The 24,452-nt window shown below is 44.4% G+C and overlaps 1 protein-coding gene across 6 annotated transcripts in view; it reads right to left on the reverse strand.

Moving 5' to 3' along the window:
- The window catches only part of Phactr1 (phosphatase and actin regulator 1), a 514,585-nt gene that overhangs the window by 23,902 nt on the left and 466,231 nt on the right, over positions 1-24,452 (reverse strand). For all 6 annotated transcript variants that reach the window (XM_010622877.3, XM_010622876.3, XM_010622879.3 and 3 more), the window contains 2 exons: positions 22,937-23,184; positions 20,651-20,807 (listed from right to left, as the gene is read on the reverse strand). In XM_010622877.3, the coding sequence (XP_010621179.1) occupies positions 20,651-20,807; positions 22,937-23,184 (405 nt within the window). The remainder of the gene's footprint in view (positions 1-20,650; positions 20,808-22,936; positions 23,185-24,452) is intronic.

The raw sequence follows: 24,452 nt of genomic DNA on the forward strand, positions 1-24,452 counted from the left end.
ATCAGCTCCCATCTCCTGATGGTCCAGACTTGAGGCCTTCAAACTCACACACCCTGGCTTCTTTCCACACCACTCTACTGCACAGGTTCTCAACCAGGGGCGATTCTGCTTCCCAGAGAACTTATGATGAAGCCTAGACTCATTCTCAGTTGTCGTGACTGGTGGGCGACCCTGGTCCCCGGTGGGTGGAGGCCAGGGATGCTGCGCAGTGTCAGTAATGCACAGGACAGACCCACACCACCAAGGATCAACTGGTCCACATTGCCAATAGTGCCAAGGCCGAGAAACCCTGCTTCACAGAATCACTTCTTGCTCAGATCATCAGTAATTTAGTTAGCTAATCTACTCACCTTGATAGAGCCCTCATTTTATTTTTTCTCATCAGACACCTTTAACTAATAGCTATTTACTTGAATTCCTTTCTTTCCTAGGCGTCTAGAAATCTCATATCTTCCTTTTTTTTTTTTGTACTGGGAATTGAAGTCAAGAGTCTTCACATTGAGCTACCTCCAGGCCCTTTCTAAATTTTAAAAATTTGAGACAAGATCTCACCAGTTGCCCAGGTTGGGCTTGAACTTGCATCCTCCTGCTTCAGTCTCCTGGAGATTATAGGCATTCACTACTATACTCAACTTTCATATCTTCTTCTTCTATCTCCTAGTTCCTGCTTCTCACCGAGTCTAAAGTATGATGAGATCCCACAGGTGCTGACTATTTTGGGTGGCTCCAGGGGCACCACTATGCATGCCAGTGGCCAGTGTGGGGCCACTACCTAGCAGGCATGGACTTTGGACTGGTTCCTCCTTAAGACTCAAACTCTTCCTCTCTTTGGGATGGAACAAAAGGACCCCTTTCATTCCCAGTGTTGGTCAGACTTCCTAGAATTTGGGTGCTGAGAATGGGCAGAGGAGGAAAGAGGCGGGGAAGGTTGTAACTAGACTGCTCCCTTGCTGTACTAAGCCTTCTGTGGTTGGAGAATAACATTCCCACCCAGAATGCTCCATCCTATGCCCCTGACCTGAGTGTAACGCTCTCCCAACACCTTGCTGGCCTCTCTTCCTCATTCGCGGTCTCACATCTGTGGTGGAAGGATGCCGAATGCCTGATTCCACCAGGCAGAGTGAGGCGCTCCTGCTGCCGTGTCCTTCTCCTCGACACTGGCCTTCTCCACTGGGCCAATGGCCCCCATTTACGGGGAGGTCTTCCCAACTACACTGTGAATGCCACAGCGGCACCGATCATGTCCTGCTGTTAGCTCTGTGCTCTAGCACTTTGCTATAGTGTCTGGCACACAGTAGGGATTCAAAAGACTTGTGATAGCCAAATAAACTATGAACAACTAGTTAGATGCTGGGAGTTGTGGCCACGGGTGTGATGGAGAACCCTGGGCTTGGACTGAGGGCTGTCGCTGTAGATGGGGCTTCTCTGGGAAGGCTCAGCAGCAGTTCTGCTTTTACACCTCAGGATGATGCCCTTTTGCTTCTTCTCTGCAGAACAAGCAGAACAATTTAGTCCTGTTGATCCGCACACTCAACTCTGTCCAGAATTTCAGTCAGTAATTTTCAACTTTCTCCCTCATTGTCCTTCCCCTCAAGCTATGAACAAGTAGCTTGGCTCCTGGGGAATGTACAGAGAAGAGGAGATGGGCAGAGTCCATGAGTTCTGCATCCCGGCCTCCTCCAACATTAACCAGAAGCCCAGCTGGGTGTATTCTATCGCTTTACCTCTCCACGCTGTGTCTACCTGTGACAACTGCACTAATGGTGCTAAGCCCACCTGCTGTGTTAGTGTTGGGAGGACCCAGGGAGAGAGATATGAAAGTTCCCTTTAAAAATAGGTATAAAGCATAAAATATTTCTGGACATTTGAAAAAGGTCTGTTACCTCCCAGAGATAAATAGGCTACACTTAGAATATTTTTAGCTTCATTTTCTAGAGGTCGTGGTCCCAACACAAGGCCCTGTGGCTAAGATAAAGAATGGCGAGACAATGACTAGAGAAAGCACTGAAATAATACTGCTTGTGCTGTGTGGAAACTGATTTTGTATTAATACTAAAACTGTGTGTATTACTAGGCATCAAAGCCATGTGAAATCTAAGCTGGCTTTAGTGGTGCACACCTATAATCCTAGCACTCTGGAGGCTGAGGCAGGAGGATCACAAATTGGAAGTCAGCCTGGGCTACATAGGGAGTTCCATGCCAGCCTGGTTAGCAGAATGAGCTCCTTTCTCACAAAAAAACTACAGAGTGAACACTCTCTTTCAATATTATGAGGACAACTGGACATTAGCCCCTCAACAGCAGTCAGGAAACTTTCACTTTGAAGGAGTATCTGAGTGTTACAGCAGAAATTAAGAGTTAATGAAGTTAACCAAAGGCAAAGCAATTTTTACAACTATCAATCAATATGAATGCCAAAACAGAGCGAGGCCAAAAACTAAATAATAGAGAAATAACAAATAATTTCCCAGCATTCTATCATTTTAAAGTGATGGATGAGATTTGGTCAACTTTAGCTCAACTCATCCACTGATCCATCGATCACAGGCCATGTGTGAGGCTGATCCAAGCCTTTCTGGAGGCTGTGTACAAGAACAGCATCAGCAAGGATGACTGTGCCGGGATCACTTAGTAAAGGCCTTCCTCAGATACATACTGCATTTTACTGTACGCTATTAACTTTCCCCAAACATTAAAAACTGAAGTTTAGCCTTTCCTTCTTTTCCCTTCATTTCTAATAGTTAGATCCACTGGATACCTGTGGAAAAAGTTAACATTCTCCCACAATATATATATTCTTTGTAATAACTTTCTATCAAAAAAAAAAAAACCTTTCTATTAGTGTCTGCAAAAACTCTAGTATGATATGGTAAGAAGCTAAAGCAAAAACAGTGATTTCGGCAAAACCAAGGCCTCTCTGCGGTGCTGGGGATGGAATCCAGGACCTCAAGCTCACCAAACACATGCTCTACTTCTCTGCTACACAGATACTTTGAAAGCTTCTCAGGTAATTCGAGATTTCGGGGCACCCATACTTTCTCACAGAGTGGTCCTTGGGCCAGCAGCCTGGGAACTGCTAACCATGCAAATTCCTGGGCTCAGAAACTCTGGGAGCTGGGATCCGGGTGCTGAGAAAAATGGCCCTAGATAGTAAAAGTGCAGGCTGGGGCTGCTTCAGTGGGTGGGTGGGAAGAGGTAAGTGGATAATTTTAGTGATTTGAGGTCAGCTTTTATATCCGGAGAGGGGCTGAGTCATTCTTAACTCTTATGTGATGAGGTGATCAGTGGCAATTAGGACCTAAACAGAGTGGGCAAACTGTTGGCCATTACAGGGGACCAATGAGGTTCAGGGTTGTATTGTCTTTGTTTTGCTCCGTTCTGTTTTGTTTTTGGGACAGGGTCTTGCTGTGTAGTCCAGGCTGGATTTGAACTCTTACTCTTCCTGACTCTGCCTCCCAAGAGCTGGGATTACAGGCGTGGGCTACCACGACTGGTTTGAGATAGGTTTTCTATCTTATGGAAACAAAAAGATCCTGAAGGACTTTGGAGCCATAAATTAGATCAATGGATTTAACAATTATTTGGTATTCATTTTATATCAATTTTATCTTATCCAATTAAAAATATTTCACACAAATCAATATGATTCAATCTCTTGAATATTTTCTACTTAAATTCCCAGATAGTGGGAATAAAAAGATGAAGATGAGGTATAATAAAACTCTGTGGAGTTACAGATGGGGGAATTTCCCGGCCTTGGGAACTGCTGGGAGTCTCAGTTCAGAACTTACTTCCTCTTACTCTGTTGGAGAGGAGATTCTCTTAAATCTATAACTTCCTCATAAAAAAATAAGAAGGCCATTGATACCTTGTTTCTTATGGAAGATTCAACTGACCATAATCTACATGCATCACACTGATAAATATGTTCATCACTTGCCAGCCCTGGTTGTCTGGAGCCCTGTGCTAAGGGTTCTGAAGCCTGCCTCACACCTTTTCAGTTAATCTTGGTGTAAGTGAACCCTCGCCAAGTTATTATAATAAGTGAACCATCTGTTTTCTGCTGGAACCTTGACTAATGGGAAGATCGTAGCGGGGAGAGTCTTCCTTTTTGATGAAGGTTCTTGGTTCTAAAACACTGAGGAGCACCAGAAGAGGAAGGAGACTTGCGTTCATGGTCAGAGAACTGCATTCGTTCTGGTGATCAACAGCATGACAGATAACAGCAATCAGATTAGATTATCTTTGTGTCATTTCTCTTTAAGTGTAGAGACTTAGGTTGAGTGTAATACTCCAACTCAGAGAACGAAGAAAAAAAAAAAAAAAAAAAAAAAAGAAAAATTCAGATGATATACATAGAGCATCCTCCAGGTCACACAGATACTGTGTGTAACTTCTAATCTTTGCAAATTATCCTGGTTATTTCTGGGAATCCACACTTGGTTTTGAATGTGTGCCTTACAGCAAGTCCTGCTACTATCAAATGGCACTGGCCATTTCCTTTTTTTCTGTTTTAGCCCCTTTTGTGAGGACTCCTGATAACACCTAATCACTGCAGTGAGGGGACAGATTTGCTTATTGGTGAAGCTGGGCACCCTCAGGAAAAGAGTTTCTGGGACACTCAGGATACACACACACACACACACACACACACACACACACACACACACAGATCCTGAAGGACCGTCATATAAATATGATAAAACAAAAAGATCCTGCTGCCCAAGCATTTTTTCCTAGCAGAAATTTCAGAAATTCCTAATCAGTCTGGGTTTGCATTTTTGCATCCTTGAAAATGTCTTTCTTAATTGTAAGGAGAGCTAGAGAGATAAAGTTTTGAAATGGGATAGGCTTATTTATTTAAAACTGGAAAGAATCTATTAATAATGGAAATGGAAAGAGGGCAAAAGAGTGAAAAGGGGCTGGGCCTGTAATCCCTGCACTCTGGGAGGCTGAGGAATGACCATAGCAAACTGGAGTGTAGGTAGGGTAAGTGAGTCAATCAATCAATCAATCTCCAGGCCTGGAGATGTAGCTTGGTGTGAAGGCCTTGGGTTTAATCGCCAATACCAAAAGGGAAAAAAAAGAAGAGAGAGAAAGCATGGATGGAAAAATGGAGCGTGATATGGAAGCTTCAAATAGACTACATTCTGATTATATTCTGTCCACTTTTTCCAACTTATCCACTCAATGACTTGAGAAATTCCTTGAGAGTAGAAATAATCATTTGTCAAACGGGAGATCCCAAGAGAGACTGAATTCTTAGCGTATGTTCACCACAGAACTGTCAGCCAGGTAGATACCAGTCCCCATGCTATTCCCTCTCTTACAGCTTTTATCCCCTCTCATCCTGGTCATCGAATGCAGCACAATCATACACCACATGCTCCTTCCTTCCCGTCCCATGTGGCCCGACAGGGGAGGCCAGATGGAAACCAAAGACCACAGCGACAGACAGGCTGCAGCTTCTCCACGCTGAAACACCCCAGTAGGAGTGAGGAAAACTCAGGCGATTCCATTAATAACCCTGTGATTGTGACTTCCCTCCCGCGAAGCAGCCAAACCACCTCCTGAGGGGTGTTCATGAAGCAACACCTCCTTCCTGAGGGGCCTGGGATGGTGTCTGTGGAGAGACCCCCATGGTCCACTTGCTGATGTGTCTCTAAGAAGGGGTCACCTGACGCTGAGCATGTAGACAAGCAAAACCCTGCACACAGCAGACTTGGCCACACAGCATCTGAAAGCCACCCTTTTCAGCTGGCCACCATTCACTGGGACCATACGGGGCCTGGGACAGAGGCAACGAACCACAGGCATTCCTCAGGGTGTCTGATACACAAGTGTGTGAGTGTAAAATATAAAAATAGTTTCTTCCTGCAAGAAACCTGTAGAGGTTTTGTCAGCTCTCATTTCCGCAGTGTTACACGCCCTAAACATATTCCATGCCTTGAAAATTGGTGCAGAAATGTCAGTACAGTATCTCTTCAGACCTGTGTGGCCCCAATTTACCTGTCGCCCCTCCTGAAGGGGGAGTCTGTGTCCAGCAAGTGTTTGACTTTTCCTCAGTGGTGTTGTACCCTGCAGCCCCACCTCTTCTGGGACAGACTGGAATTTGCCTGGCTTCAGCTATAAAACCGAGATGACCCTTGCACTCCTGTTGATATTAAATTTCAAGCTGGGCCTGCCTGGCACAGTCTGTGCCCTCCTTTCTTAAGGGTCACACACACATCTGCCAAGACAGATTCTCTTTCCTGTCCATCTGCAAATCCCAGCCTTCCTAGCTGAGCTCAGCTGCTTTTGGTGGCACCTCATTGTCCCAAAGTAGCTTTTCTAGTTAGGAAATAAATTAAATTTAAAAAACTGGACTGTTTTTAACAGCATAATGAGAATGCTCTATTATGCTCCACAGGCAGATCTGGACTAAGTCAAGGTAAATGGAATAACTTTTATGACCAGAGAGATAAACACACACACACACACACACACACACACACACACACACACACACACACTCAAAAACCATGTGTGTTGTGAAGATAAATATAATTTCCCCCTCTAGTGGAGATATTTGAAGCAGATACACTTCCTTAATGGATCCAGTATCAACACTCAAAAGCAAGGACGTTTCCTCTCAGGATCCTTAGTCTACTTCCTTAAATGTGTCATCTCTTTCTTCCTCAAAGGGTCAGACAATGAATATTTCAGGCCTTATGAGCAATGAGCGTATGAAAGCTGCCACAGATAGAGTAGAAATGAATGTGGCTGTGTTCCAATAAAACTTTATTGATAACACTGGTGGAGGCCTTGGTCTGCCCATAGGCTTTAGTTTGTGGGTCCCCGTCAGAGGGTCACCAAAGCCTGGAAATTCTGTCTCTTTGACGTATGAGCCAGTTGAGTGGAACCACAAATACTGACAGCTCAGTAGATGCAAATGATTTTGTTTCCTCAATGCAAAATGAAACGGATGACTTTTTAAAGTAACCATGCTAGGTAGTTCTTAGTCCTGATCAGAAACATGTAACCTGCTGGGTCCTTCACATTAGCCTGAAAAACAAAACAAAACAAAACAAAACACCGAGGATGGCCAACATGTTACAAACAACAAAACTGTTTGTCCAAAATCAGTCACGAAAATCTTTAACAACCACCGTGGACCATGGATGGCAATATAGATGGAAAGCTTAACTTACTCTCTTCTTTTTCTTCATTATCATCATGAATAAAATGCCTGGAAGATGCCACATCCTTCATGTGCTGGCTTTTTGTTGTTTGGCATCTGTTTCAGTAACTGAGTGCCTTTTCTGCCCTCCCCTGTGACGGCTAGCCTCTGTCCGTTGGTTTTGCTTTAGCCACTAGAGGATGAGATTTCTGAGGGCCGCTGCAGCCGGAGGAGGGCTGCAGCCGGAGTTCCTCTTTGGACTGCTGGAAACACTCATACCTTCTATTCACCAGCCTTACAAGGAGGATTTATTTCTCTAACAGAGTCTTGGGCTTTGCTATTACCTCAGCATGAGAATGACTGACACACAGGACAGATCTGATGCCCTAAAAATCTACTTTTCTTGTCTAACAGGCAGTTTGTAAACCATAGAAAGGGAGAATTTTAATGTTCAAAAAACATCCCACCCAGTTTTATAAATTTAAAAATTCATTATATTAATAACAAATTAGACACCTAACACCTAGGTGTGAATTTATGATACATTTTCACTAATTTCTTAGGTAACAAAACTGACATTATACAGTTTTTTGTTGTTGTTGGTTTTGTTTTGTTTTGAGTGAACAGGCTTATTTTCTTTTTGTTTGGATGAAGTTCATGCATTTACAGCCTTCTAGGAAGCACCTGATTTTCCACACGAGCAATGAGATTCAGATTTCACAGGCTATGGTCCCTCCTGGCTCCACTGATTAAGGGTTGTGAAGACAGGGCAACCGGACTGAGCTCCAAGCCAGAGTGAGCAGGGACAGGTGGGCAGGGCAGGTGCTTCAGAGATGGGCCACGCTGACATGACGGGCTTCAGGGAGCAGCTGCCACTGGTTTCCATAAATAAGACTACAATGGCAGCTTCCCTGGGAGTGGGCATTGGTCAGGGACACCGGTCAGAACATGCAGGTGACGGGGTCGTTGGTTCAATCAAATCTGGGGAGGGCAGCACCTCGCAAGATCATTTTAACACATAGGAAGATGTAAGAAGCCACTTCTAAGAAGACACTTGATAAGTCACAACATGAAGATACGCAAAATAAGATGAGCAAAAGAAGCCTTGGATTCATACTAGGTGAAAGCTCTTTTCACTACACTGATCACCTTTCAGTACCCGCCACTTATTTGTCTGCTTAATTCCTTTCAAAGGAACTAAAACAGCTGCCCATTTTGGAAAAAAAAAACTGTTGTTTTAATGATTCAATGGGCACAGAACATCAAATTTTCATGATCACATTTCCTAAAATAGAAATGTATTCACTTATATTTCAAAGGAATTTAGAATTACAGAAAAAGCGTTTTTCCAGCATTTGTTATCTTTGGATGGTTTTCCCTGCTTATATTCTCTCTGAAAATGACTACGTAGGTCTATATATAATTTTTGAGGCTATTATAAAAATCTTGGCATTTCTAAGAGAAGTGAAATGAACATAATGAAGATAAATAAAACAAATTACTCCTATTAGCATTTTGCATGAGATTTGAGGTATTTTGCCAGTAAACAAAAATGTACGGGGACACGTGAAAAAAAACCTCCCTGCAAATTTTCAGTTGTAATCCAGTTCTATTTAAATATTCAGAGCCATGTGCAAGTTCTGTGCAGGAGCAGCAGAAAGATCACATCTCATCAAACCTGAAGCCATATTTGGTGAGGAAGGGAGAAAGGGCACTATGCACAGTGCCACGAACATTACTCTGGAGCCTGGAAATGCCAATTTTCTCATTGAATCAGAAGCCCTACCCTGACTCAGTTGGTACTGAGGATGGAACCCAGAGCCTGGCACACAGTAAGTAAGAGCTTTGCCACTGAACTACATTCCTAGCCATTTTTATTTTGTGAGGCAGAGTCTCATTATGTTGCCCAGGCTGGCCTGAAACTAGTGATCCTCTTGCCTCAGCCTGAAGAGGAGCTGGGGTTTTGCCACCACCATACCTGGCAAGAATTCTTAATGTAAATAGTTAAAGCCTCACCGTGAATTAAGAAGTAGGATCACTACACTACAATAGGCCAACTCCAAACAAAGTTACCATGTCAAGAAGCCCTTCAAAGAGCCAAAGAAGCCTGGAAATCCAGCATTCGAGGAAGCTAGGCCGGAGAACAAACTCCAGTTTTGTCTGGGCAACTCAGCAAGCCCTTGTCTCAAAAAATAAAAAGGGCCGGAGATGTAGCTCACTGAAGGCTCTGGTTCAATCTCCAACATATCCCACCCTTTCAAACGAATCCTCCAGTGTTCCTATTCAGTCTTCAGAGTTACGTGATCACCACCATCATCATTTTGTGGTGCTGAGGAAGGAACCCAGAGCCTTGCTCATGCCAGGCAAGTGCTTTCCCACTGAGCTACATTGTCTGATGTGATAGGGCGTGTTCAGGGTGGTATGAGCTACATTCTCAGTCCTTCAAAATTACTAGTGAGACCTCGCTCAGCCATGAGAAAGAATGAAAATCTGCAGGCAGAAAAATCACATGCTCTCCTTTGTAAGTTTAATTTCAATGTTTTTTTAGCTAGGTGGGATCAAAGAGGAGAATCAGGCCTGTCTAAGAACATAACTGTGGGAGAACCCAAGGATTTTTTTCTTTTGTGGGCCTTTTGATTATTGAAAATGTTTTTTTAAGGATTTAATTCAAAACTTCCACTTTAGTCACTTATTTTGCTTTCTGGAATCAATTTTCCTCTTTCCAAATTGAGAAAATCAACTAAGAAAAGTGATTTGTTATGCTCTGTAGCAAATAACTGGCCAGTTTCTCCTAGTGAGAAGTGAATGCATTTCTCTCTCTTTTTGAGGAATATTTATTTTTAGCATCAACTGGAGTCAGAAGTCTTGGTTTTAAAAATCCTAATTTGGGCAGAAAATACTAGTGAGCTTGGCTAGTAGTGTAACTTTTAATTAACAGACTCAGTTTCCTTATCTGTAAAATAAAAGGCATTAGAAGCAGTGATAAGTGTTCACTTAAGTTATAAAATGCTCTAATCTATTACACTTTCAGATCCTGAAGGCACCTTTTGATGAAATTCACCAGTAGTCACCTCCAAGTCATGAGCATAATCTCATAATGACAAAAACGTCTGAGACCATATTAAGGTCTAATGTTCATTATAACAAAATTGCTTTTCAACCAAAGTTTGGGCCATTCTTTAATGCTTCATAAGATGATTTAACTCACAGTTGATTCTTTGCCTCTTGGTAAGTTCACATGTAACAAGAGAGATATTCCATTGATAAAAATATGATAGAAATAATGTACCCTGTGATTGAGCTAGGTTATAAGTAGGTTAAAAGACTAAAGGGAAGGAAAGGAATACACAGTATAAAAGAGTCTGACAGCTCGATTTCAAGTTGTTCACGTGAATGCATAGGTTTGAGAGAAAATGAACTCTGAATCAAATTTGTAGATTGTTCAGTGTTTCTTTTAGGTTTTTTTGCTTGTTTTTTGAGAGAGTGCCTTGGTAAGTAGTCCAGGCCAGGTTTGAACTTGCTATGTAGCCTAGGCTGGCCTCAAACTTGCAGTACTTCTGCCCAGCTTTCTGGATGCTGGGATTACGGGTGTGCACCACTGTGCCCAGGTTCTTTCAGAAATATTTTAAAGAAAAATAATTGGGTGAGAAACATTCTGAGATAAATTCATGAATAAAAGAATGTATACTGGAAGAACCCAATGCTTTCTCCCAGAATCTCACCATTAGCATCTCTTTCCCAGACTAAATCACAGAATAACAAACATACATTGATTAGCTCTACTTTATATATCTGAAAAGAATAATTACCTAGCTACCTTGTAAATGACACCTGGTAGGTACAGTGTTGTGCACACAGTGGGTGCTTAATCAGCACCTTCCATACATCTGGTTGAAGCCAAGGTTCCAAGGTTTCCCTGCAGAATGAAACTCCTATAAAACAAACTCATTCAGCTTGAGGTTTTCTGCTTCTTTTTGGGATTTCCCAGATGTATCATTGTATGTACTTTTTCCTTTATATACAATGTTTATTTTGGCTCTCATTTTTCTCCAAATGAGATCATCTCATTTCCACAAATCATCTTACTAAACTGGACCTCAGAGACAAATTCACTGATACAGGTCTTTAGTGACACCCATGCACTGTGCCCAGTATTGACTTCTCTGCAGTTCCCACGACATACTCAACTCAGGTCTGCCACATGCATTTCACCTGCCTGCCATGGAAAATCCCTTTAATCAAGACTTTCTTAGCTCTGTCAATCCCATTTACGTGACTGGAAAGACCATTAAACAAAGAGAACTCATGACAATTGGAGCAGAGAAGCACATGTAGGAAAGGATCCTTGATGCTCATCAAATACTACACATGCGCCTGTGTTTCTCAGGCTCCCTTGCAGCTAGCTTGAGTCATAAGACTAGTTTTGGTGTGTGTGTTTAAGAACAGAAGTGATGTGTGGACCTCCTCAAAGCCCCCTTCCTTTACCCTCATGATCTCAAAGTGATGTGTTTTAGAAGCACATCATGGCTAAATGGTATGTAGAGGCCAAGAGACCCACATTAGGCTTAACTGCAGTGAGAAACAAACCTTACTTCCTTAAGACACTGGGATTTAGGATTTGCCTGTTACAGCAACTAGCATTATTCACTCCGACTATGAAGAATCTCACATTCATGTTCACAACAGGAAAGTAACTAGTACTTATTATCTACGACATTTAGGAAAATTACTGTCTTAGTTTTCTGGGTGACCTTGTGTGGGAGGTGTATCTTACAGATGTGGAAAGTGGGACTTGTCAGAAGCCTAGCTAGTAAATGGCACAGACAGCTTATAAGTCCAGACCCAACTTCAAAGTCTTATACTATTCTTCCTAGGAGACCAATGCTTAACACATTCCTGTTGGCTTGGAACCACTGGTAGTAAATGGTGGCTTGTACCACCCAAAGGGACTGTTTTGTGCCACCTGATGGGACAGCAATGCATGTGCCACTGGTAGTTCAGAGCCACCTGGCAGCAAGATATACATATTACAGCTCCCATAGTGAACATTTTAACGAACTTTAGTGTGAATCAGAATAGCTCTTTTGCAAATGGGAAAGGGATCTAGGGACAGGGGTAGGAGAAGGGGAAGAAGAAAGAATTAAAGTGTATTATGTATATGTACCAAGTCCCCATTATGAGTATAATAATTATGCACTACAAACATGTACTAAAAATGCATATTTCTGGCTTCTCCTTCAGACTTTTTGATTAGGTATCTGGGATAGGGCCTGCGAATCTACATTTCTAACATTTGCTCTGTGCCTTCTCTCTCGGCCTCTCATCACCCAAGGATACTTGCATCTGCAAACCTGAACCACTGACTTTGCTTGAGCCACTGACTTGGAACTTCACAATTCCGCAGGTACCTGGGAGGGCTGGGGATTTAGCTCAGTGGTTCTGCTGCCTGCCTTGCAAGCACAAGGTCCTGAGCTCAATCCCCGGTACCAAAACCAAACAACAACAACAACAACAAAAGAAAAATAGTTAAACCACAGGTACCTGGGAGAGAAACTCTGCCTAACAACAACAACAAAACTAAAGGTGACTAACAATTCTTCTCAGCAAGTTCCCAGAAAGTAGGAAAACCTTGGAATTGGAATATGTATTTCTCTTGGCCACTGATGCCTCTAAGATCATTAGCTCTGCTTCCTTGCCTACCAGGCGAGAGTCCTAATAGTCTTTTTGCAGGGTGATGGTGAAGATTATTTGATGAGGTACTGATGGGAAAGTGTTTTATCAACCAACAGTAAAGGGCTTTAAAGCCATACATCACACACTGCTGGGGACTGTCACCCTGACAGGTTGTTTCTAAATGTGGACACATTGATTTTACTTTCATTTAGCCAGAGTCTGGGAGCCAGAGCCTTCCTTTCCACCATGTGCTAAGAGGCGCAAAAGTGAAATGGTGATAGCAGGTCAGCCTGATAATGACTTGGAGAAAGTCACTGAGAACTAACAGAAGGCTGTGAGTGACAGGCCAGAGTTTGAAGCCTCCCCTTCATCAAACTTCAGAGGAGCCCCTGAAAATGTGAGCAGAAGGCCGCTCCATTCCCTGTTAGTGGGTGGTTGAATCCAGCGTGTCCTCCCTGCCTCCTGCCCCACAATTTGAAGTGCTGCTGGAATAATCAGTCATTTAAAAAAGCTGTGCTGGAGGCTGAAGCAGGAGCATCACGAGTCAGAGCCCAGTTGGGGAAGCTTAGCAAGACCTTGTCTCAAAATAAAAACTAACAATAAAAGAAGAAAGCTGTGAAATAAAAAACAAAAGTTCCACAAACCCCAAAAGGATGGCTGTTTTCTTTCTAGAATCCTTTGCAAGTTTTTAACACTGAGATTGATTCAGCTCCTGCTGGTGAGGGGCTGCTCTTCTGTTCACCATGCTTACTGAATCACAGAAAAATGCACAGCTGCCAATGCAGCTGTGCGTCCCAGATGCAAAGCACAGGAAGTGCTCCACAAGATGGGGCTTTGTTCCTTGACATCCGGGTGGGGCCTGCAGACTGACTCCTCTCCTAGGCAGACACACAGATGCAAACACAGACACGCACGCGCACACACACACACACACACACACACACACACACACACGTGCAGACGTATGCAGCCAGGGCTCAGGAACTCCATCCTGACCTCGGATGTCAGGAGTTTAGTCTTTCTCGAGTTCTTCATAGCTGGAGTTGGGCTAAGAGGACAGGATGCTGCAATCATCCCTGCAAGGGATCTGAGATGGTCACTCACCAGGGGGCTCCGGGAGGGTGTGACCTGTATCTCGGGCCAAGACTTCTGTGTGTATGATTGTAAAGTTGTGCTCTACCTCCTCCCAAAGCACCGCACTCAAATCTTAGTGGAAGAATTTTCTCACCTTTCCCTGACGGTGACAACAGAGCCCAGGAGCATGTGGCTTCTTTAGCTTTCCTTCAGGCTGGTAGTGATCTGAGTACCTTGCAGAGGACTCCGGCCTCCCTCTAGGGCTTTCAAAAAGGATTTCCTATTTTGTGCAGTGAATTTCTGAAAGATGTCAAATGATCAGAAAGCAGCTCTGCTTCTCTAAATCAGAGTCCACGTGTTTGTAATGAGACGCTGCTCAGCTCAAAACCACCTTCAAGTCGAGTTCAGCCTGACCTGACTCATTCCCATCACGGTGTTTCAATGACTGGCATCTGTTTTCACTTTCACGGGAGGTCTCGTAATCTTAGGAAAAATTCCCTCCATACGAGCCATTCCCACCCGGGTTGTGTGGATCTGAAGATGGCAGATCCAAGTACCCTCTTTCTAGTCCTCTTCAGTCCCTTTAAGCTGTGTCCCACCTGATGCCTCCTTCACAGCCAAAGTGAGGAGAGGAAGAAGCAACATGGCGAAGGCCAGATCGACAAGGGAGTTACTCCAAAATTTCATGCAAGCCCATCTCCCCGCCTCCTCTGTTTCACGGGGTAAGTTCACAGTGACATGTATGGAAGGACACTATCAAGTCCAAGTTGAATTGAATTCATAGAACCTTTGACTGCTGGCCCTATTTTCAGACAGTGTTTTTGCACCAGGAGAAATTATCTAGCCTGGGGAGATGGCGGCTCATACTTGGCATTTGTCCTTAGGCTCCTGGGGGACACGTCCTTTGCTACTTTGCAGGGAGGCGCTGGATCGTCAGATATGTAGCATAGATTTTCCCAAACCACAAACACTATACAAGCCATAGTCTGAAGTCAGGAATACTGTATTTTATTGCCTGCACTATGAGTATAAAAATCAGCTTCATTTTTCTCCTTTTAATACTCTATTATGATTTAAGGCAGCACATAACCCATATGCTGCTTATAGTTATGATAGTCTGGACTATGCAGGACCGTGAAATACAGAATCAGGATATTGCTTCTTTCTAGCATATCCTTAAATCCTTAGAGAACTAATGTGCTAGGTCTCATGGGGGAGGATTAGAGGATTAGTTATCCAAGTTCCCGATGTCATATGCCACCCCCTTCTGCGAACACAAAGACAGCAGGTTTAAATGATGGTTATGATAAGCTATGAGGAGGGAGAGGGACAACTTTTCAAAAGCGAGAACTACAGCAAAGCCACCATACGGCGCTTGGTGCTGGTTTCCATGGTTACAGATAGCTTCACTCCATCAGCATCAGCAATTGTGTTAACCTCAACTCTCGATTTCCCAGCTCATGAGCAATAAGGAAAAGAAAGCAGTGTGGTCACATAAATCAGTATCCAACTTCATGTGTTCTCCATTCTGAGAACAACCCGAGTAAGTTCTCGAAACACAGTGAGCTGGAACCAATGTTCTCTTTAGGAAAGTGGTAGACTGTTTTCAGGACCCACCCATCCAAATACGTTTGTTCAAACTAATTTGGATCCTAAAGATGTTAATTCCAGATTGCCACAGATACATACGCAGGTGCTCATGCTTCTATTCCCACACTAACTATCCTGCCTCATTACCTCATCACGTGGGCAGCACATCACAGAGACTCTGGAAACACACTGTAAAGGGATGAACTACACTGCTGCATCTGGGATTGAAACCAGGAAGCCCAGCACTAATGCAGCATCCCCTGGACTCATCTCAGTCTATGAATCTATCGTTTGGTCTATGTAATCACAATGGTAAGGATCAATGTTCCTGAAATCCCTGTGCCACTACTGGGAGGTAGTGGAACTTTTAAGAGTGGGGTCCAAAGGGAGGTCTTTAGGTTGCTGGAGGTCTGTGCTGGAAGGGGACAATGTGACTCCAGCTTCTTCCTCTTCCTCCTTTTATGTTTTACAGTTGCCACAAGGTCAGCAGTTTTGCTCCATCATGCAAGGCAGTTGTGCTGCCTTGATCATAGATTGAAACCTCCAAAAATGAGCCCAAAAACCTTTTCCTCTTTATATGTTGATTATTTCAGGTATTTTGTTACAGTAATGGAAAATTTTTTTAATTGGAATTATCATTTTACTTCTTGTTTTTGGCTTTTTTGGAGACAAAGTCTTGTTATATAGTTCAGGTTGGCCATGAGCTCACTATGTAGCCCAGGCTGGCTTCAAACTCATAGCAATCTTTCTGCCTTAGCCTCCCAAGTGCTGGGATTATAGGACTGTACCACCGTGCCTGGCTGGAATTATCATTTTAAACTTTCAGATACTTCAGAAAAGCTGCCAAAACTAGTCCTTCATTTCTCCTGAATGATACCTCTGAAGCTGAATAGTAATGGTCCCCTCTACTGAAGGGACTTTTCATTTTACCCCAGTTCCCAACTTTCCTGTTAAAAGTCTCATGCCTGGATCACTTCTCCATAGTATGTGCCTGTCTGTTCATGCATTTGAGGTTGTGGCCATTTTCTAAGCAGAATTACTTTGTTTCCCCAAGTGCTATGGGTTGAAATTTATAGGTTGAAGTCTTAAATCCCAGCACATCAGGATGCGGAGAAAAGGACTACATGGAGGTCATCAAGTTGAAGGACAGCCTGGGGATGCAGTTTTCAGGGACTGTCAAGAACTGATTCTGAAACATCCACCCCCAGGGTCTGTCCAATATGACTGTTGTCCTTATACAAATGGGGAGCTGTGGACCGAGAGATGCTCACATAGGGAGAATGAAGGCAGAGACTGGGTAATGTACATATGAAGTAAGGTAAAAAACTATGGTGAATGTTTAGATTAAAAATTATTACAGAAATGTTTCATTTCGGTTTCATAATTGAAATAAAGTTTTTATAAATAGGGAAGGGAGGAGGAGGTGAAGGGAGGGCAGGGACAAGGAGAAAAAATGAGAACCAAGACCTGTCATGTAAAGGTACAAGATCCCAATAATGAATGTAACTGTACTGTATACCTAAAATGTACCAATAAACTCAATGAGAAAAAAATTATTACAGTAAAAGACACACTGCCATGAACTCCTCTCAACCCCCATGCCCCGACCCTCACTTCAAACACACTTATGTCATTGTTCTTGCCCCTTTTCTGCAGCAGTTCTGGAGTCCTCTTTTGTGAGTGTCTTTAGTTGCACTGTCATGGCTGCCTTGATCGCTTGGATTGATTCAAAATATTTACCTATCATGGTAATTTTCACATGGTGCCAGATCCAGTGAATAAGGTGGATGAGGACACACCATAATGTTTCTATTTGACAAAAACTTCCATGAATATTTCGAAACAATTCAGAACATTGAGGTGGCCATAAAAAGACACTCATGAAAGGAGACTTTCAGAACTGCTTCAGAAAGGGGCAAGAATGATGGGATGAGTGTGTGTGAAGCAACTGTGAGTATTTTGAGGGGGGTTAATGGCACTGCATCTTTTACTGTAATGTTTAAACTTTTTTTTCATTTAAACATTCACTGCATTTGTTGATTACACAGCACATAATGCCAAGGAATGTCAAAGGTTTCCAGAAAATCAGCAAGAAGACTTGACCTCAAACTTCCAGCCTCTAGAACTATGGGACAATAATTTTCTATCAAGCAGCAAGCCTTCGAAGAGTGTCCACACAGAGAGATGTGTTCATTATAAGCGCGGGCTCTGCCTGCCCCTAGTAAGGTGGGTGTTAAAAAAAATTGTGGCCAACCACAACTGCAAAACAGATGCTGCCAGTCATCCCTGGGTGAGAGGGTGATATTTTAAGAAAAAAAGATTTTTGAAAAGGAAAGAGCATGGCAGGAAGGCAGATCGTCTAAGTCTTTATTTACTCCTTCATTTAGACTGCAAGCTCCTGCAAGATCCTGTGAGATGTCGTCTGTCTTTTCTTCCCAGGATTTTCCAGCTGTATGACTCAGACATCCTAGATGGATCTGGACAGGGCCCAGAGAGAGGCCCACAGATAGAGAGGCCTGGCCAGTGGATACCTCTTGGCCAGAGCTGGAAAGCTGGTTGTTCCTGGGGCAGGGTCCCTGAGTATGTGGCTGTTGAGTGACCGTATTTGACTATTTTGAGTGAACAAGTCAAGTTTCATGTGGTGTTGGCTTAGCTTTTTTCCCTTTAGAATAAGTAGTCCCGTGATGTACAGAACAACTCAATTTCCACAGGATGTTTCAGAATCAGTTCTTGATAGTCCCTGAAAACTCCATCCCCAGAGTTCCTGAGCTCCATCTTCTGGGTGGTTCCAATCCCCAGGCTGGAAATGGAAAGAGAAGGACCAAAATGCACTCTTCTCTTGCTGATCAAGAGGCCACCCTGAGAGCAGATCCTAACTACGAGCTTTGAGATGCATGGCTTCAAGTCTAGTTTTGTCAGTTTGGTGTTAAATTAGATTTCAAACATATAAAATGGAGTCCTGCAGACTGAACATATCATTCTTAGAGGGAATAAAAAAGTTTGGTACATGAAGGGAACTGAAAGCACACTTAACAGCTAAGATCCCATAGTCAGGCTGAGCGCTTCCTAGGGTTCAAGTTGAAGGGCCCTGAGGGAGATACAGAGAGAATGCAGCACATTTTGAATGGGTAGGTAGGTGGTGGGGAGTTGCAGTGGAGGTGATGGATTACACCAGGGTCTCTACATGTCCACCGATTAGAGGTCTCTGGGAGAGAAGTCCTTACACTCAGAGGTGAGAAGCGACCCTCAGACCAGTACACCTAAGCGTTTGGAGAACATCAACAGCAACATATGTCCACGGAGCCAGGTGTCGTGGCGCGTGCCTGCAAGCCCAGCAGCTGGAAAGAGCACCAGTTCAAGCCCAGGCTATATAGCAAATTCAAGGTCAACCTGGACTACCACAGTGACAGCCTATTTCAAAAAAGCAAAAATAAATGAATAAATAGACAAGAGCCAAAAATCAAAACCAGAACAACCAATGTAAGCCCATAGGTCCACGCATATCACTTATTTATAAGAAACATAAAATACCACTGCACTAATGTAGCGTACAGTTATAATGGACATCATGATGCAGATGCACATAATGGAACTACAGAGAATTTGACAAACTAGACTTAAACAGAAGCTCTACTTTTGTCCTATACCCCAGGGGAGGCCCTGTTTACTCCGCTTCTCTGCAACACCCTGGACTCCTCTCTTCAGGGCAGTCCACATGCTTTTAACAGTGGGTGATTAAAATCATGCTTAATAAAAAAGTCCAGATGACTTCCTGACCTGAGGTTGAGGACAGACTGCTCAACAGTATCCACAGGAAAATGCCATGGAAGAACAGTAATCTTTGCAATATTTAGGTAGAAACTCTGCTGTACCACCGGGGAATTCTGCAGAAATTGACACCATTTTATTTGGTCTCCTCCCCGCCTCATCTCTCTCCACTTTGGGATCATTTTTGGAGCACTGCACATTATTTTTTTTTCTTATGCTATTAAAACTGTCAGCTAAAATTATGTCTTTTTATCTTGCTTACTCCATGAGGACTGCAGGCTTGGCTGTGTGCTTTTCAAGGAGCTTATGATTTCCAGAACATTACTGCTGCCTCTCAGCCAGAGAGCAGCACAGCCTAACTGCTTCAGACATGCAAACTCTATGACAGCTTTCTGCATTGTTCTCAGGGCTGTGGTAATCAAGTGCACATTTTGCACACAGTGACCAGATGACTTAGATTAAGGTCTAGGGAGAGCAGATGATGATTTAGGAACTGGAGCCAAAAGCCAAGCTTCTGACTCCAACACAGCTCTTTCTTGATCATAGTCACTATATCCCAGCTCTCAACTGTCCCCATCATCCTGCCTGGCTTCAGGAGGAATGAATGGCCGGAAGTACAGAGCTGGCCCTGCATTCTAAGGGGAGCAGTCCTTAAAACCCTCTGGGTGTGAACCAGTGGCTGCACTGCCTCACAGACAATTGTGAGATGTCAACTTGGTCTCTCCACCTGATGAGCTGAACTCTGCAGCCTGTCACCCTGCCAGATGCTCCTGACAGTCTCTGCCCAGGCACGGCCCTTGTGATCTGGCTGGAGCAGCCACAGGTCTTACCACAAGGCACAAAACCATGGAAGTGAAAGAGTGAACAAAGATGAGGTAGACTGAGAACAAGGATGCAGGCTGTCTTAGGGCCTCGGCTATGGCCACCAAGGACTCTCTTTCCCTGGCTGGTGTGTCCTCTCCTGCCACTGACCTTGATAGCCAGAGAGCCCCAGAGCAGTAAAGAGGCATCACTGCCAACAACAAAGCACATAGCAGTCTGCTTCTTTGACTGCTTCATGCTTAACCAAATCCCAACTCCTATGTGTATGCGTAAGTCCTTCATCCTAGTGGGTGGTGATGATGTTTCTATAGGTGGTCTTCCTGGAACTCTTATAGGAACTCTTCCTGGAATGTTCTCCGTCTCTGTCTAAATTTCAAGTACAATTTGCAAGACTTGGTGAGGCAAGTAGAAGGGCTATAGAGGCCTAAAGATAAAATGGAATGTTTTACATTTTTAAAAAATGCTATACGTTATTAAGAGACACCAAGGAACAAGCTGAGCATGGAGACTTCATGCTTCTACTAAAATCCATGTTCCACGGGGGCAGAGGGGCTGTCATCCTACCTGGTGAGCTTGGTGCCGATCTGCTGCCTCAGCTCCAGCCTCTCCTCATCTGTCTGCCTGGGTAGGATGTTCTTTTCTTCTAGCTCCCGCTTGGAGGGCCTGTTGCTGAGTTTGATGGCTAAGGAGTCCTTCCTGCAGACCTTCATGGCCAGGGAGCCTGCAGAAGGGAGAACCAAGTCAAGGACACACTGTCAAGGGCAATTGTTAAGGATATATATCTGCCTAGGATCCCAAGAAGCCGATGGTGGGCCATGGCATAGGAGGCAGGAGGGAAGGCACAAAGGGCTGGACACCTGAGAGGGCTGAAGGCCGCAGGTCCTAGAGTCCCTGTCATCACCACGCTCTAGACACCTAGCATCAAGGGATTGGGTCTCTGTTCTGCAGAAACTCTAGGATGCAGGCAACATCACAGAGAAGGGCAGGGTGGGCTGCCACAGCCTGCAGAGGGGAGTGGACAGGCCTGGTAACCAGGGATGGCTTCATGGAGGCGGGGCTGACAGCTGGACAGGGGAGGACCCACAGGTACAGGCTGGTGGGAAACCTTGCACATGCCTGGGTAACATGGCGGCTTGCAGGGGCAGAGAGATTTGCTGCTTTGGTGGCTGGGGCAAATGACAAGAGGCAGCTGGGTGGAGAAGGTGGGGCCAGTTCAGGGTGGGAGTGGAGGAATGGACTGTGAAGCAGGCAACTTTCTGGGCCTGTGCCTTCTTTTTAAGTCATGGGTTTCTGAGCAGCCAGGGCCGGGCTTTCTCACATTTGGTATAAATCTGTGGTTCTCAACTGGGTGGGTCTTGCTCCCCAGGGAGCAGCTGACAAAGTCAAGAGCTGTTTTGGGGTTGTTAGAAGTGGGGCTGCAGGGAAGACTGCAATAGGCATTTAGCAGGGGAGGTCAGAGAGGCTGCAAACCACTCTGCAACTCACGGGGCAGCCTCTAGCACCCAGGACCCTTGGGGTCAAAACATCAAGTATGCAAGGCTGAGAGCCCTGGCGTAAGGCATCCAACTCCTGGGCACCACAGCGAACAGCAGCTGAGAAGCTGCTCCTTCCATTCCTAGGTCACTGAAGTCTCTAGTTTGCTCCTCTGGGATTCTGGGCTCAGCATCCCTTTGGTCATTTCCTAGCTCACCAGGGCTCTTACCAGACTCTGGGAAGCAGCAAGCAAGAGGGAGCGAGCTGGGCCTTTGGATTTTATTTAGTAGTGCTTTTCTTCTTTCTTCGACCACTGGTTTCAGAACATGGGTTCTGGAATAAAACCTCAGCATTGGTTCTCAGAGGCTCTGGGTCACTTCGTTCTCTATCTTCTCCCCTTTTCCATAAAATGGGCTAAACAGTGTCTATACCCCCAGGGATGTGGTAAGGTGCAGATAAGAGAATACAATTTTAGCGTGTCTTCAGGGTCACAGCACATACTCTGGTTGCTATGATTACGAATTCATTTATCAAAAAGTTGGCCAAATATCAGGCTGCACTCATATTACTAAAATTTATTTATTATTCATAGCCAGAGTGGTAGAATTTGAACTCTGCTTTCTCCATTTCTTCTCTTATCCCATGCATGGCACATTTGAAAACTTTAAATGACAAATTTAAGTTCAGGCCTCCCGAAGCAGATGAGATGTTGAAACATGATCTGGTGCACATGATAGTGGTAGGTGACGGGGCGTTTTCTAGATGGGAACATTTTTAAGCCCCTCTCCTTTTTTTTTGGCACCGGGGATTGAATTTGGGTCCTTATGCTTGCAAGGCAGGCCACCGAACCACTGAGCTAAATCCCTGGCCCCAAGTCCCTCTCCTTTTGAGGTGGACAGGTGCATCCCAAAGAAGACAACAAAGAAAGAGGCACCGAAGAGGTGGGAGGTGGTGGCAGGGCGTTGCCATGTTTAGAGCTAGAGAGCACTTGGAGAATATTTACTGCTAAAGAAAATGATAGCAAAAGGGAAGGAGACCAAGGGATGGGAAAGAGGGAGGAGGGATGGTGGAAAGATGGAAGGCAACGGAGAAAGAGTTGAGATGTGTCACGTACATGCACCAACTCCCCACGATGAATGTAGTCATTCTGCACTGCAAACATGTACTAATAAAGAAAAGAAAAGAAAAGAAAAAGAAAGAAAGAAAGAAGGAAAGAAAGAAAAAGGAAGAAAGAAAGGTCCGGAGAGGTTAATTTAGTTGCCCTTTGACCCAGGGCCAGTTCACACCAGACCCAGATCAGAACTGGAAGGCTGGGCACTGGGTCAGCCCTCCTCCCTCCACCACGCTCCCCTCCCTTGTCATGTCTGACGCACTTACTGGTGTACAACGAGCTGTCATCATCTTCATCCTCTTCTTCTTCCTCCTCTTCTCTTGTGTAGAGGCAAGAAGAGTCTTCGTAGTCCGACTGGTGAGGCACATTTTCTTTATTGTCATCACATTCAATCACAACAGTGGGCACTTGTCTTATTTCTGGAAGGCCCATAGGTCCTGCTTTTGTGACAGCATCACTCGAGTGCAATCCAGAGCTGTGGTAAGAAGTGGAACAGGGGACTCGCTGCTCAGAGCTGTTGAAAATGCAGGAGGAAAGAGGAAACTCATTTTAGCAAACATGTCATATACATGCCTTGCAACTTCTAAAATTGAGTTGTTCATGTCAGGTGTGTTGGCCAATAATCCCAGCCCTCTGGGAGGAGGCAGGAGGATCAAAAGTGTGAGCTCAGCCTGGGTAACAAGACAAAATAAAAAAAATAAAACAGGGGCTTGGGATGCAGTTCAATGCAAAGGCACTGATGGGGTTCAGTTTCCAGGGTTAAAAAAAAAAGGTCAACTGTCCATTCCTAAGAGACAACAGGTCTACCAGGCATGTAAACCCATTTCTCATCCTACAGCTCAGCGTTTTACGACAGCATAGTGTCCTGATGGGGAGTAGTGGTACGGGATAGGAGATGAAAATTCTAATTCCCTGAGGATGGATGGTGGTAATGGCTGCAACAGTGTGAACACACTCAACACACTTAACTATACACTTTAAAATAGCTAAATGGCAAATTTTCTTGGGGGGTTGTATAGGGGATGGAACTGAAGGATGCCCCATTACTGGGCTTCAGCCCAGCCTTTTTAATTTTGAGAGAGGGTCTCATTGAAGCTGGTCTCCAACTTTCCATCCTCCTGCCTTAGCCTTCTGTAAGGAGCTGGGATTAAAATGTGAGCCATTTTCCTGGCTTCAGATGGCAAATTTTATGTTCTGTGTATTTACTATAATTTACTTCTTAAAAAGGAACCCAGAAATTATAATTCCACAAATATTTCTGAGTAAGGTCAGTATTTCCAAGATCAGAGGAAGGTTCACTTGTAACTCACACATGGATAGGAGGGGTAGAGAAGTAACTTGGTGGGAAAGCCAGAGGTCCAAGCAGGAAGATAAATACGTGGAGTTCAAGTTTCTAAAAGTATGCAGGGTGGCTGTAGGGATTCCGTGCAGGGTGGAGGTTTGCAGTGTGGTGGAAGGAGATAAGGGAAAAGAAGTGCAGCAGGGTATGGCGGTGCACATCTGTAATCCCAGCACTCTGGGAGGCAGGGCGGGAGGGCTGGGAGTCTGAGCCCATCCCGGGTACCCTAGTGAGACACTGTTGAAGGAAGGGAGGAAGGAAGGAAGGAAGGGCGAGGGGGAAGGTGGGCTGCGGGGTGTAGTTTAGTGCAAAGACCCTGGGTTCAATCCCCAGTATTGGTTGGGGGAGAAAGAATCAGGAGAGAGCATGAATGAACATCAGGGTAGACACAGCCACAGGGATGACAGAGCATGGTCCTTTACAAGGACAGCGTCCGGCCACAG

The sequence above is a fragment of the Fukomys damarensis genome, unplaced genomic scaffold (assembly GCF_012274545.1).
Source record: "Fukomys damarensis isolate Sample0158 unplaced genomic scaffold, DMR_v1.0_HiC HiC_scaffold_10, whole genome shotgun sequence".
Classification (NCBI taxonomy): Eukaryota; Metazoa; Chordata; class Mammalia; order Rodentia; family Bathyergidae; genus Fukomys; species Fukomys damarensis.